At 45.8% G+C, this 14,499-nt stretch overlaps 2 protein-coding genes across 3 annotated transcripts; both read left to right on the top strand.

Moving 5' to 3' along the window:
- Positions 1–1,095: 1,095 nt before the first annotated feature.
- Positions 1,096–6,080, top strand: wnt10b (wingless-type MMTV integration site family, member 10b). The gene is made up of 5 exons (XM_010875132.3): positions 1,096–1,257; positions 2,309–2,465; positions 2,642–2,747; positions 3,066–3,523; positions 3,963–6,080. Exons 1-5 carry the CDS (start codon positions 1,184–1,186, stop codon positions 4,482–4,484), a joined length of 1,317 nt encoding a protein of 438 aa, XP_010873434.1. The 5' UTR covers positions 1,096–1,183; the 3' UTR covers positions 4,485–6,080.
- Positions 6,081–9,778: 3,698 nt separating this feature from the next.
- arf3a (ADP-ribosylation factor 3a) lies at positions 9,779–14,166 on the top strand. Of its 2 annotated transcripts, none has more exons than XM_010875134.4 (5): positions 9,779–9,847; positions 11,016–11,242; positions 11,497–11,607; positions 12,443–12,567; positions 12,839–14,166. In XM_010875134.4, exons 2-5 carry the CDS (start codon positions 11,095–11,097, stop codon positions 12,998–13,000), a joined length of 546 nt encoding a protein of 181 aa, XP_010873436.1. In that variant the 5' UTR covers positions 9,779–9,847; positions 11,016–11,094; the 3' UTR covers positions 13,001–14,166. The 2 variants fall into 2 exon arrangements, with proteins under 2 accessions (XP_010873436.1, XP_010873437.1); XM_010875135.4 differs by lacking the exon at positions 9,779–9,847 and adding an exon at positions 9,867–10,035.
- Positions 14,167–14,499: the final 333 nt, after the last annotated feature.

Raw genomic sequence — 14,499 nt, 5'->3', positions numbered from 1 at the left:
CTAAGGCATATCCTATGGTCTTATTTGTCGTGTTACATATCAACCACCCTGAACCGGCTGTTTGAGAACTTCATCAGAGGCCCCCACATCTCATCTGGTGCGTTTGTCATAGTTGGGGAACTATGGTCTCCGAAGGCTAGAAGAGCCAGACAGGAGGATGGGTGTTCTTTTAGCACATGTTAATTTAATGGAAACATGCCAGGCTTGTTGTTGTTGTTGTTGTGTGACACTTTTCTTAGGCCTAGAAAAAAAGAATATGAAGAGGCAAATGTATCGCAGTAATTTTACAATAAACCATAACTTCTTCCATCTCTGGGATAGCAATAGTTTATTATTTTGGTCAGATAAATGACATTAAACAAAGCCTTTATTTCCTTATGTATGCAACGTTTCATAATAACATCTTTATTTTGTCCTCCGAAAGAAGCAAACTGTTACCAAATGAAGAAATTGTTTCGAACACAATAATAAAGAACAGACGCGTTGATTGAGGTGGGAGGAAAAGGAAGACAAGGGGGAGGAAGAGGGAGACAGGGGGAAGAAGAGTGGGAACAGATGACTATGTAAGTATTGTTGGTGCGCCGGGAGGAGAGCCGGGCGCCTGCCTGCTGCTGCTGCACGGAGCTCTCCCTATCATACAGTATGCAAGCAACGAACCCCTACCATAGAGATCTTTAGTCATGTGTAACCCGGATATTTCTATCGTTAATTTACACTTGGCCTCATTTCCATAAAACTTTTTGTTTAGATTAGATTCAACTGAACACCTGCAGTGTCATCATGAAAAATATAGTTTTTCTCCATTAGTATCTGCGGAGTCAGAACTCCCCTTCACAACCGATGTGTTCAAATCAAATGTATTTGGATTCTAAGATTGAACACGGTTTTAGGCACACCTTTTGGATTTCGATCAAATTCACATAAAATGTACCCCAGGCGTCTGTTGAATATGCTTTTCTCATAAGGTCAATACATTGAAAACAACCGCCTGTAGTGGCATCTCCCCTCCCTTGTTTCCTCTCCCCCTCCCCTTCACGTTTGCCCCAAACTATTCTGCTCCCTTTCTTGGCTCCTCGTTCTTTTTGAGGCACATCGATAATCTTCCCCTCTTGTTCAGCTTTTTTCGTTTAATCGATTAGCACACCACTTTTTTAATGTCACTTCGGGAAATAATTTTATCAAAATGGAGATATCACATAAATTCCGTTGGGACCAAGTCCTGATTTTGGCAGCGGCACTAATGTCACCTGCAATCACGTAAGTAGCCTGAGAGTGAGATCAGTAGTTGAAGTTGTGAGGTTTGGTTAGAATTCTGGGAATGATGAGTAATTTAAACGAAAATGAAAATCGGAGGAATATTTTCGCTGATGTAGTTTCATGAGTCTTACCTATCTATTTTAGGCTAGTTAAATAACTTCGTTCAAATTATTCAAATGTCTGGCTGTCTGCGTTCAGCTGTCTCACTAACCTGCCTATTGCTGCCTGCTGACTTCTAATTTCTACCATCACGATTTCATACATTTTTATTTTTTCCTGATTTGTAACATACATACAGGCATGCGCGCGCGGGGACACACATACACAAACACACACACACACACACACACATCCAGCGTAGCAGTACAAATGGGGACATAAACTTTAATTTCCAAAAAAAAGTTTTTTGTAACACTAACTTCACCTTAGTTCTGACCCTTAACACTAAACCTAAACAAACCCTAAACGTAACCCCTAATGCCTAACTCTAATTCAAACTCCAATGGTTACTTTGACCCTAAACCTAACCAAAAAGTAGCCTTTTTCAAGCTGTCCCATCAAAAAGATTTCCTTAGCATCTTTTTGAGGATTGTTTATCTCCATTATCATAGTGAAACCTTAGAACACTCTCATGGAAACCTTCTCTCTCTCACACACACACACACACAGAGACACAGATATGCATACAGCAAAACAGATTTGGTTTTGTAACGATGCCATCCCCATCTCTACTGCTACATCTTCACCCTGCACCTTTGAACTGAAATGTGTTAGAACAGCTGGCGAGCGTGTAAATACAGTAGGCAGAATGGCCATTCCAAAGGTGTGTCAACGTACAATACCACTTGCCCAGATTTGAGTGTTCAGTTCCGTCTCAGCGAATGCTATTCAGCGAGTCTTCATTTCATATCAATCTCAGGCATTTCGGGTGCATTGCTCTCTCTCTCTCTCTCTCTCTCTCTCTCTCTCTCTACCTCTCTCTCTCGGCGTGATTGATCAAGCCTGTGCCAGCTATGTCCCCTCCCTCCTCAACACACTGTCCATGTCTCAGGGTGCTGTGTAATGACATCCTGGGCCTGAAGGTGGCAGGAGACCCAGTGTTGACCCCTAACTCGGTGTGCATGCGACTGGCTGGTCTGAGCAAGCGCCAGATGCGCCTGTGTCTCCGGAGCCCCGATGTGACGGCCTCCGCCCTGCAGGGAATACAGGTGACCCGGTTTGATCGCACGGTCGCATTGTTTAATGCAACATCTTACACACGCCCTGAGCTGGTGTCCGTCTCGTACAGGAGCCCATGGCCGAGACGGACAACCATGGCGTTTTTGTTCATGCAGCCGGTATGTCCGTGTCCATTCAGATGGTGTTTTTGTTTGCGTGTTTCCAGGTGGCCATCCACGAGTGCCAGCACCAGCTCAGAGACCAGCGGTGGAACTGTTCCACTCTGGAGAGCCACGACAAGCTGCCCCACCAGAGTGCCATCCTCAACCGGGGTGAGGGAAAGTACGCTACACTGGAAGGGTTGGGGGCGGGGCCCGGTGACCGGAACTCCAGCGTCCCAACCCCGGTCAAAAAAAGAAGCTACTTCGTATAGGTCATAGGTGGAAGTGTACAATAAATAATAATAATAATAATCATAATCATAAAAAATTAAAATAAAAGACCATTGATTCATGCCTTGCTACAGATTATTCTATGTAAAGTAGAAGTATAATGACAGGATGTTAAGTTTTCCTGTGGTGGGCAGTGTGCAGCACTCCCAGTGTGTTGACGTCATGGCTCTGACGCGTCTCTCTGACCCCGCGCTGCAGGCTTCAGGGAGAGCGCTTTCTCTCTGTCCCTGCTGGCAGCGGGTGTGGCCCACTCTGTGGCGTCCGCCTGCAGCCTGGGCAAGCTCCGGGGCTGCGGCTGCGAGGCAAAGCGTCGCCTGGACGACGACAAGATCCGCCTCAAACTGACCCAGCTGCAGTTGCAGACCCTCCAGAGGGGCGGAGCCAAAGCAAGCGTGGTGGGTGGCGGCGGCGGAGGAGGGCCACACCCCCAGGAGTTTGTAAATGTGCCAGCAAGCCCTGTTTCTGCCCACCCTTCCCCCCTCCTCAAGTCACTGCCAAAGGACCTCAGCCCCCTGCAGGAGACCTGGGAGTGGGGGGGCTGTAGCCATGACGCCCGCTTTGGGGAGAGATTCTCCAGGGATTGGTTAGACTCTCGGGGGTCTCCAAGAGATATCCATGCACGCATGAGAATGCACAACAACAGAGTGGGCCGACAGGTGAGATACTCTTGAGTTAGGCTGTGTTTTTAATCTATATTAATCACATTCACGTTATGCACTTTTTTGAGACTCCCAAGTACCGTCTGTACATGTTGTGTAGATAGTAATAATATTAACAACCCTCCAACAAACTATCGGTTGATAAGCAGCTGCTTGCTACGGTTAGGGTTAGGTTTACAATAAGGTTTGGGGTGAGGGTTATGGTTAGGATCAAGGTTAGTGGAAGGGTTAGTAGATATTTATTTAAAATCTTACTGATACTCAGTAGATAATCTAAAGAGTATCTATAGAAACAATTTTGTGACTCTCAAAACGAAGCGATCAGATTTAACGTATCTATTACAAATCAATAAACTGTCACCCCACAATTAAACACTGCTATCAAAGCCCATTTGGACTTGCATGGACACTGAGATGCTGGTTGTCCTCTGAACAGATCGTGACGGAGAACATGAGGAGGAGGTGCAAATGCCATGGCACGTCTGGCAGCTGCCAGTTCAAGACATGCTGGCACGAGTCCCCTGAGTTCAGGCTGCTGGGGTCTCTGCTCAGGGACAAGTTCCTCTCCGCCGTCTTCATCAGCTCCCAGAATAAGAACAACGGGGTGTTCAACCCTCGGGTCACGGCCGGGAACGGGGCAGGGCCGGGGCCCGGGTCAGGGGCCGCCGGGGCCACGGACAACGGCGGTCGGCGGAGTTTGTCCCGCGAGCTGGTCTACTTTGAGAAATCCCCGGACTTCTGCGAGCGGGAGCCGTCCCTGGACTCCCTGGGCACCCAGGGCCGCATCTGCAACAAGACCAGCCACAGCATGGATAGCTGCGGGGCCCTGTGCTGCGGCCGGGGGCACAACATCCTGAAACAGACGCGCAGTGATAGGTGCAACTGCCGCTTCCACTGGTGCTGCTACGTGCTTTGCGAGGAGTGTCGGGTCACGGAGTGGGTCAATGTCTGCAAGTAGCCAAGCGGACCGCCCAGACCGTCCGGGACACCCAGAAGGGCCCGCCCAGGGGGACGTGTATTACCTGATATTTTATTGGGATCCCGATTAGCCGTTGCCAAGGTGGCGGCAGTTACTGTCTCTCCGATGTCCCGGCGACCCTCTGACTCTCCAAGCCCAGGTCCAGCCACACACAGCTATCGCGTGCCAATGTTAAGTACAACAGGGACAAATCCAAGACAACTACGCGCTGTTACTCCTCTTTGAGCTTTGGGACACGTACAAGCAGGGCTGGGTAGGGTTGATTTTGATAACAGCGAAACAACCCAGAAACGCCTGGATCTCAAAGCAACCAAAATGCCTGGCCCTGCACACAAGGAATCCACAAGAGAGAGCCACTGTTTCTGGATAGCAGGCTACTTGGTTAGGGCGTGGTCACATTCTTTCATGTCCTTCTCAACTGTCCTTCTCCAGGTTTCTTCTGGACATTTCCAGGACACCAGATGGCAAAATCTACCCTTTAACTCAGTCCAATGTACACACATCCACCCAACCAGACCTTTCATTGTATTGTTTGTTTGTCTTTGCGCCGGTTAAGTCTCCCACAGAATCTGTTTATCCCCAAGTTCTCTCTCCTTTTTCTTTTTTCTTTCCGTCATCTGGGATCTATTTTCCCTTTGTTGCCTGTTGTTATTCTCAAAATGCCAAGTCAGAGATTGAAGAAGAGGTGACTCATGTCATCTATGCAGCCTGTTTGGATGCAGCCCTTTCAGCCATGAAAATCAGAATGCCCTGGACCCCATCTGCTCAGAAACAAAGAACAAGTCAAACAGCAGCAACATGTCACTATTTAAACGTAGTAATGCTACTGTCGCTGTGTACAGATTTTGCGTGAACATGAAAAAGTTATATTATTTTTCTATGTAAATTTCTAATTTGTCTTCCTGGAGTGGCACCTGACGTGTGGGACCAGTTCATGAAACATATGTGGCCCGGTGACTGAATGTTGCTCTGCCCAGGATGGTGAAGCTGAACGGATGCCGTTATAGTCAACAAGGCCTAAACACAACAGTGAGAACGCTGGGAGCGAGGCATGTCATGCCATGAGATCTGATATAGTGTGGTAATGAACTCCAGAGGACAGTCATGCTCATTGGAGATTTTGCACCTGTGCCCTCAAGACTAGAGGGTTTAAATTATTTAATGGCGCCTACCCAATTACATGAACCAGGGGGGAATTAAAGAATCAGATCTCAAGAGAACCAGGAATGATGGTTCCGTAATAAGTTGCCACTGCCAAATGGATTTCGAACTGGGATCTAGTGGGGACAGTTTGATCTGCCTACGTTTTTTAAAATCCACCACAGAGAAAAACCCATGTTCGGCTCTCGGTTGAAGCAAAGAAGGAATTTGATGGAATACTTTTGATTCCTCTCCGAACTGATGTTCCGGTCGCCTGGTATGCCTTTAGAACTGTTAAAATAATAATCGTGACCACACATATTGTATTATTGCTGTTGGGTTTTGTGATGTCTTTTAGGGAATCAATACAATTACTGTCACATATATGCCTCCACTTTTTTTCTAGTCGCTGACTACTAATTCTGTCATTCATTTTCATGCCATTAAAAGTAAGGGTAGGAGTGTATGAAGGTGCATACTTCATGAGAAAGACTGACAACCGGGACGCAGCGAGAGTACACTTTAAACCTCGCCACCGACGCACTCTCTTCTCATGACCCTTATTAGGAAGCTGATGGTGATTGGGGATCTGAGGTGTGGTGTGGTGGAAGGCTTTGAGGTACTGGGCACACATCGATTAGGCCCATGATGCACTTCACACAGAAGAGAGGTGGCGAGACTCGTTTTACGGGCTCCCGTCTTCGAGTAGGTCTTCTTTATGGCGTATTGTTTCCTGAAATAATAGCCTTTTTACTGGAGGAGCGAAAAGAGAGAGCCCAGATTATACTAGGCATGTGCAGTTTGTGTGTGTGACTGGTCTGTGGACCCCACAAAGATTAGCATCTGAGTATAACCTGGAAAATGAGTCCCCACTAGGTTTTATATCAGGTTCTAGTGAACTTGCTATTTCCACTTAGGGGTTAGGTAAGGGGGCAAATGCACAATTGGGCATAGTGTCAGAATTCAGTTACATTTAGGTTCAGGCATTAATGGTTTAGGTTTAAGTGTTAGGACTAGGTTAAGTTAGACATAAACATTATTGAGGTTAAAGTAAGTTTAAAGTTGGGCTTTAGGATTTCGGGGACTTCACAAGGATATAAAAGACAAGCATGTTTGTGTGTGAGTGTGTGTGAGTGTGTATATATATATATACTTTATTTGAAGAAGTGAGGACATTTGGCCAGTCCTAAAAAATATAAAGAGGCTGCTTCAGAGTTAGGGCTAGTTTTAGGGTTCAGAGTGAGGGAATATAGGATTTTGAGTGGCAATACATTTTCATACACACAAAGTCCTAAAGTAAAGCAAGCATTTGTGTGTGTGTGTGTGTGTGTGTGTTGTGAGCAATGGATCATCTGTCCAGAGTTAACAGCCTATGAAGATTCATGGCACGATGTTGCTAGTGAGGACACTGTATCCTGCAGATTAACTTCGAAACAGAAAGGGCTTGAAGGTGACTAACACACCCACACCGCATACGGTCCACCGCCTGGCTGGATTTGAGATAAGGGCATTCTTAGATCGACACATATGTGTTATACTCTGTTAATGGGATACAGCTGGATCTTTGGGGGATCCTGCTTGTTCTAGGCCTTTAATTATCAATATAACTTTGGCAGCGTTAACACGAGTGGGCTGATTGAGACATCCCTTCGATAGACTGTAAAAGCAACTGGCCTAATGTCTGCACGAAGCGTGCTGGTCCTGGCATTTGGCGAGACATGGAGACTGTGAGGAACGGTCTGGTATGGGATCGGAATGATGTGGGATAACGGGATCTCTGGTTTGGATTGTTTCATTCCTTCATCGTTTCACCCTGGAGCTGCTTCTGTTGCTGCGAAGGGGAATTTCCTGTCACTATTTCTACCCATGTGTGAGACAGAGAAGTTGGACAAGCCTGGATCGCTTTGTCTGCCCCTCGTTCTCCCAATCCCTCTCTTACTCTTTCTCTCTCCCTTGTTCTCTCTGTGCCCCCCCCCTCACCCCCAATCTCATCGGTCCCCCACTATGGCCGCTCTCTGCACAGAAACATATCGACTGCTCCTAATGACAACCAGACCCAGCTGAATAAAAATAAGAGAGATGGGGGGGACATTAGAAAAGATAAAAGTCCTTGACGTTCACTAACAGGATCATTCTACTGCGCGCTTCACTATATCTTAGGGCTATTTTGATGCACAGTGCAGGGCAGCAGGGCAGGGCAGCTGGGCAGGGCAGCTGGGCAGGGCAGCAGGGCAGGGCAGCTGGGCAGGGCATGCCATTGGCAAAGACAAAAAAGGACAGAGAATTTAGCATGAAAGATATGTTAGCTAAGCTAGGCTGAAGTTTAAGTTCCTGTCATTTAACCCATTGCATTTGTTGAGAGCTGAAACATTAGCATTTTGCGACACTATGTCGAAATGGGGGGGTCCATAAACCAGTAGCCTAGGGGTCTCCAGCTCAGGTAATCTGGCCCTGTATCTAATATGCTTACATACGTTAAGGTAAACCCATAGAACAACACTGATTCAGAGAGATGAGAGAGGATTTTTAAAGTATATTCTGAAAAAATACATAGCTCAAAACATCTGCTTCTCGACTGACTCCCATTTTAATTTTTGATGTGGGACAAGCAGGGAGAGAGTCAGGCAGAGAGAGAAAACACAAGGAGCCAGCTACCCAGAACATCAAAGCTCTCCGCTCCTCTGCCCTCAACGTGCAAGCCCTCATTAGTTCGGCAAGCACAACCAACCAGACCCGTGATTGTGTTTGCTGGGGTGCACTCTGGCAAACACTTCAGAGGAATAGTCTCCTTTAAATTATAACTCCGACCCACCAGTTCTCCTACCCGCCCCCCCCCCCCCCCCCCCCCCCCCCACACACACACCCCCCCCCCACCCCCACCACCCTGGGTCGGCCCCTAACCGGCTGTATGGTAACCCCCCTATAACCCCCTTCACGCTCCCAATGCACACAAACACACCCCTTCATCCACTCCACGCCAGAGTCTGGTGTGCAGCTGCTAACATCTGCTTCGCTCTTTTTTCCTTTCGCCTCAACCACTGAATTGATAAACACATCTATCACATGTAGAGTCACTGGTAGACAGACGCAGAGTGAGCGGCGCACTACTGGTCCATCGACGCGTGAAGAACTCACTCGTTTAGGTTTTCATCGCTGCCCTTTTGTGTATACACACTTGCAGACAATTAGCCGGTCGTCAAGTCACGACCTTTGACGGACAAGTTACTTTTTTTTTTTGCGATGGGTTGAGTGCTAGGTTTTTCAAACTACATCTTAAATGGAGCAAATACAGACAATATGTTTAGCAGATGCAGTCGTATTGTGCCACATACAGCAGTTCACCTTTCAAATGCTTCAAAGAGGGGTTTTTGAGAAAGTCAAGTAAGACTGGGTATGGCATGGCTGTCTGATGTGTTTGGTCTGGTTTTCATTATAATCTCATTAAAAAAAACAATGTATTTTCCCATCGTTTTACCCGTAATGATTCAACAAAAGAATAAAAAACTGAATAATTAAATTGTCCCCACATCACTGTAAGTTGCCTCTTGTGGGAGTGATTCGGTGTAGCCCAAATGTTGCCGAGACTCAGCTCATTGTCTCTGGCACACTAAAGCTCTGCCAAGAAGTATCCTTTGGCTTTGGCACCGTTTTAACAGTTCCTCGCTTACTTATTCATTATGGCGACTCTCAGCTGAATTATTTATGTATGTTTGCCTCTAGCCAAATTGATTTACTCTGTAGTCTCTGATATCACACAAAAAACTTTTGTCTGTTTTTTCTGCTATTTATCAGAAAACTAAAAGGGTTGATTGGCATTTATTGCGTTATTGTACAGGCGTATACAGTAACGCATTATTATGAAAGCGCTAACGAGTGTGTTTATCACACGGCATGCAAACACAACTAATACTTTAACCCTTGACCATGGTTTAGTCCTATCCTTGTAATGAATGATTAACAAACATTCCATGTAAAACACATTAAATGTTAAACCTGAATAGAATTCACTCCCTACCACCTACAACCTACTGAGAATGGTATCAGTCAGACGTATTGAGCGCGTGATCAGCCCATCAAAGTGATGGAGTGGTGTGCTCGGCGAGCTTACCGTCGCGAGACTTCAGAATCACCCTGTCATGCTTGGCGTCTTCTCGCGAGAGACCTACTGCACTGCCCGAATCCAGCTGGTACGGCTAACGGAGGTAAGTGAGGATGAGATGGTCATTGTGAAAATGGTGCATAACTAAACTGTAGAAATTCAAGAATGCTGCATCGACACATGTCGTTAAAGGAAAAAATAATCTAGGTGTTGTTGGTAATGATTCTAGTGTATTATCTGCGTCCATATAGGCCATCAAGGCATTGCTTGTTGTCGTGACTGGAAGAGAAGGTGAGAAGCATAATTTGCTTATTGGTGGAAATGAGAGGTACCATGGTACCATTTCTGATTTTAACAGTGTGTCTACATATTATATTTAACTGATTATTATTGAATTAAATCGGCATGTCGTGGTGCAAATATAGGCTACGGTGTATTCCTGTTCATATAACGGCGCACTGAGGTTTCTGCCACCATTGAGAGATCTTGCGGGATGACAGATGTGTTTCACAGTAGCGTGTGGCCACTGCGATGCGGGTATTAAAAATCACCTAATGAAATAAAATGTGTCCATATTTAAGCAATGTAAATACTTATGAGGAGAGATGGCAGCTGTTGTAGAATGCCCCAGCAGCAGTGCCCGGCCGGAACGACATGACGATCAGAACAATAAGATGATCTCTGCTTTAGGCCGACGCTGTGTAGAAACGGAGGGCATTTTACCGTTACCGTGGCACATCAATGTCACTGTGGGATGCAGAACATATTTTAATAAAAATATTAGAACTATGATCGACGTAAACCCGGAGCAACAGAGGATTGTGGTTGATAGAAGCCGGGCCTGCAGCGTGGCAGCTGGTCCTACCAGTGTGCCTAGTCCGCCAGTCAGGTGTGCAGGTGTGAAGAGGACTTTACCGGTTTCCCTCTGAGCTGGTTCGGTGCTGTTGACTGTGGTTAACGGCCTGACTAATGGTTGATGGGCTACAATGTCTCATTGGATCTGACTCAGTAAATGTACTGACTCACCGTTTGTTCATCTGCCATACTGCCATTTAGACCATCTGAGAAATAGCATATTCCAGAATAATTCGTGAACCTGTGACTTGATCACTGCCTCCAGACATTTGCTTGGTGATGTCATGTATTTGGGAAAAACCAGAATAGGAATATTTCAGTGGTATGCAACTGGGACGGGTTTTCATGTTTACTTACAAAGTCAGGAGGAAACTAGAGGCCTTAACATTCAGCCAATCTGCCCATCTAATGTGTAGCGGTGAGTTGAGATCTGAGCGGTCGACCACACAGCCAGTCATCCAGTAAGTCATCCAGCCAGTCATCCAGTCACTGACCATGGGGAACATCTTTGGGAACCTGCTGAAGAGCCTGTTAGGGAAGAAGGAGATGCGGATCCTGATGGTTGGGCTGGACGCTGCCGGGAAAACCACCATCCTGTACAAACTGAAGCTGGGCGAGATTGTCACCACCATCCCCACTATCGGTAATGACGCTGTCTCACGTCCAAGGTCATGACTACTTTGGCAAAAACTACTTTGGCAAAGGATGAGAGGAAATAAATATAAATAGACAAATAAAATACTTTTCAGCATGATGATTTTACATATCCTTAATCGTACTCACCGACAACTGTTTGTGAAGACTTGACAGCACACAAACAGCTCTTTGTAAACTGTTTATAACACACGTACATCTGGTTTGAAAGGCATTTATAACAGTTCTTTCCCTCCTCCTCAGGGTTTAACGTGGAGACGGTGGAGTATAAGAACATCAGCTTCACAGTGTGGGACGTGGGCGGTCAGGACAAGATCAGGCCTCTTTGGAGGCACTACTTCCAGAACACACAGGGTAGGTGCAGGGGTCACTAATACGTTTTAGCTCAGTGGGCTAACAGAGTGTTTTAATGGGTCGTCATTAGCTTCCATAGTCACGTAGAATCTCTGCCTATTCCCACAATTTGCCATTTTAAGATTTAAAAAAAAATCCAAATCGCAGCCCTAACCGTAACCACACTGTTAAACACGTGCCTAAACCTAACCTTCAATTTAAACCAAAATGTGTATTTTTGTTTCCAATTTTGAATAGCCAATTGTGGCTATTGAATCTGAAATTGACCTAATAAATTCTGAGTGGAGACCGTTGTGACGCGTTGGGTGAGAAGGACGCCCCTGGCTCTCAGTGATCTTGGGACTGCAATGGAGGAGTAAGCCCGTCTGAGAACCAGACTACCACAGCCTGGTAGCACTTGGGAAACCCCCTGTCAGAACCCTGGTAGTTTACACGGTATGACCGAGGTTTGAAATGTCACTCCACAAAGTCAGACAGAGTGGCGTCTTTCTGATACACCTTGAAAATGTACTGAACCCGGTTGTCGTTTTTGGTCTATATCCGCCCCTGATTGGATGGGAAGAATGAAAAAGGGCTGTGGAACTTGCTACTCTGGGACCAACGACGGCCACTCCAGGCCTGTGATACATCCATCGTCACCATGATATTACCCTAAGCTTGGGGGGGAGGGCTGACTCACACACTCTTGTTATAGACGTACCCATGATACATCAACAGGCCCAAACGGGAACCTTTCAAAGAGCTGTAGAGTAAAACATTAGCTCAGGCTTTTTTTGGAGCTTCATCACGCGCCTGTGGTGCTCCCAAAAGAGACTGAGTCAGCTTGTGCTTCCAGGACTGATCTTCGTGGTGGACAGTAACGACCGCGAGCGGGTGAACGAGGCCCGGGAAGAGCTGATGAGGATGCTGGCTGAGGACGAGCTACGAGACGCTGTGCTCCTCATCTTCGCCAACAAACAGGTACGGCAGCGTAAGACTTCCTGTTCTTTTCTAACACACTGATGACGGTCACGTTGCGTTCCAGACGTTCATCAGACGTTCATCAGACGTTCATCAGACGTTCATCAGACGTTCATCAGACGTTCATCAGACGTTCATCAGACGTTCATCAGACGTTCATCAGACGTTCTCATCCAGAGTGACTTGCAGGTGGTAACGTTGCGGCCTCATCCGTCTTATGTGCTTTTCTTCACTGGCCTTTTTCTGTCCCTACCTCACACTCGGCATCCAGGACCTGCCCAACGCCATGAACGCAGCAGAGATCACCGACAAGCTGGGGCTCCACTCCCTCCGCCACCGCAATTGGTACATCCAGGCCACCTGCGCCACCAGTGGAGACGGCCTGTACGAGGGCCTGGACTGGCTGGCCAATCAGCTGAAGAACAAGAAGTGAGTGGACCAATCAGAGGTGAAAGAGGCGAAATCTCAGTCCTTGGCTCTTGAATCCAGAATTGGTAGCGGTTGTAGTTGATCCATTAAGCGCAAGATCCTGATATGGTGGGAGTGAAATGTGATTGGTTTGTAGGAAGGGGACTTAGAAAGAAAATCCCTATTCCTTGAGGATTCCTATTCCCAGTCCTTGAGGATGTTTTCAACCTGATGTCAATTATTTAAAAATACAAGTATCACCTTGCAGATTTGTGTCATCCATGTCGATTAATGACATTCAATAAATAATAATTAAACACATTAATAAGCATCAAGACTTTAGGACCCCTATTTATTTATTTATTTATTTATTAATTTGAGATCGGGCAATGTTAGTTTGGTTCGGAACACAGTATTATGCATGGTCATGAAGTTAAAACATCTATTGGAAATGAAGTATGGAATTGTATCTGTCGAATGTTATCTATTTAGCCAGTGTCTTCTGACAGTATTCTTCTTTTACATTCAAATTGCTACTGCTGGTTGGAGCAATCCAGTACTGGTAAATATTAATGGACAGTGACATAGATTTGTGTAAAACACGTCCAATATGCAAAAGCATGCTTTTTTCTATGTCAACTGTACATTTTCACGTTTTGCTTAACAAGTACAAATATATACTTGTAAGAATATACCTGAAATATACCTGAATAGAATCATTGTGATTGATATCTTCAATTGTAAATATTGGGATTCATGTATGGACTGATTTATATAGATACATGAATTTAACATTACAGCTTCTGTATCACATTACTTGTATTGAGTTCCGTTTTTCATGCGACCGTTGTTTTTGTGGCCTTACGTTGAGAAGTCTTTATTTTGATGATGGTTTGTATGTTACTTTCACCACAATTGTGGCGAAATATATCAGTTAACTTCTTTATTTCCCCCCCTCTTTATACTCAGTCAATTCGGTGCAAGATAGAAAGTATTATTACTGTAACAATGTAATTACTTAACATTCCAACTAAGGGTTTGTTTTATTAATGTAAACCGACAAAATTCAGATAGATGGTTGAATTCTACTTAGAAGTACATGCTGTTAGTATTGGTGAGGATGTGTCCAGTAATGCCAGTTTACATGTTAACTGCTCTGGTAAATCAATAAAAAGACCTGCATTCATGTTATGTTTCTTGCAACCCTTTAGATTATATGTCTTTCAACCATGTCAGGACTCTTTTTTGAGTTTTGGGGTGCGAGTAAAAAGCGGACCACAACTTGGCCCGCAATTTAGTTCAGCAATTCATAAGTCCATATTGGCCTCAGTCCCGGCCTCCTCATATCCCCGGCCCATGTCCAGCTACCCCCACAGCTGCTCCCTGCTCCAGCGTTGGCCCCCGACCATAGTCCCAGCCGGGCTCACATCCTCACGCAGACCCGGTTCTGTGTCCCCTTTCCCAGCCCCCTACCCTCCATCTGTGTGTCTCCAGGGGTGTGACAGCAGTATGTGGGTCAGAGAG

Source organism: Esox lucius, chromosome 12 (assembly GCF_011004845.1).
Source record: "Esox lucius isolate fEsoLuc1 chromosome 12, fEsoLuc1.pri, whole genome shotgun sequence".
NCBI classification, from domain to species: Eukaryota; Metazoa; Chordata; class Actinopteri; order Esociformes; family Esocidae; genus Esox; species Esox lucius.
This window is presented reverse-complemented; position numbering and strand designations above follow the sequence as displayed.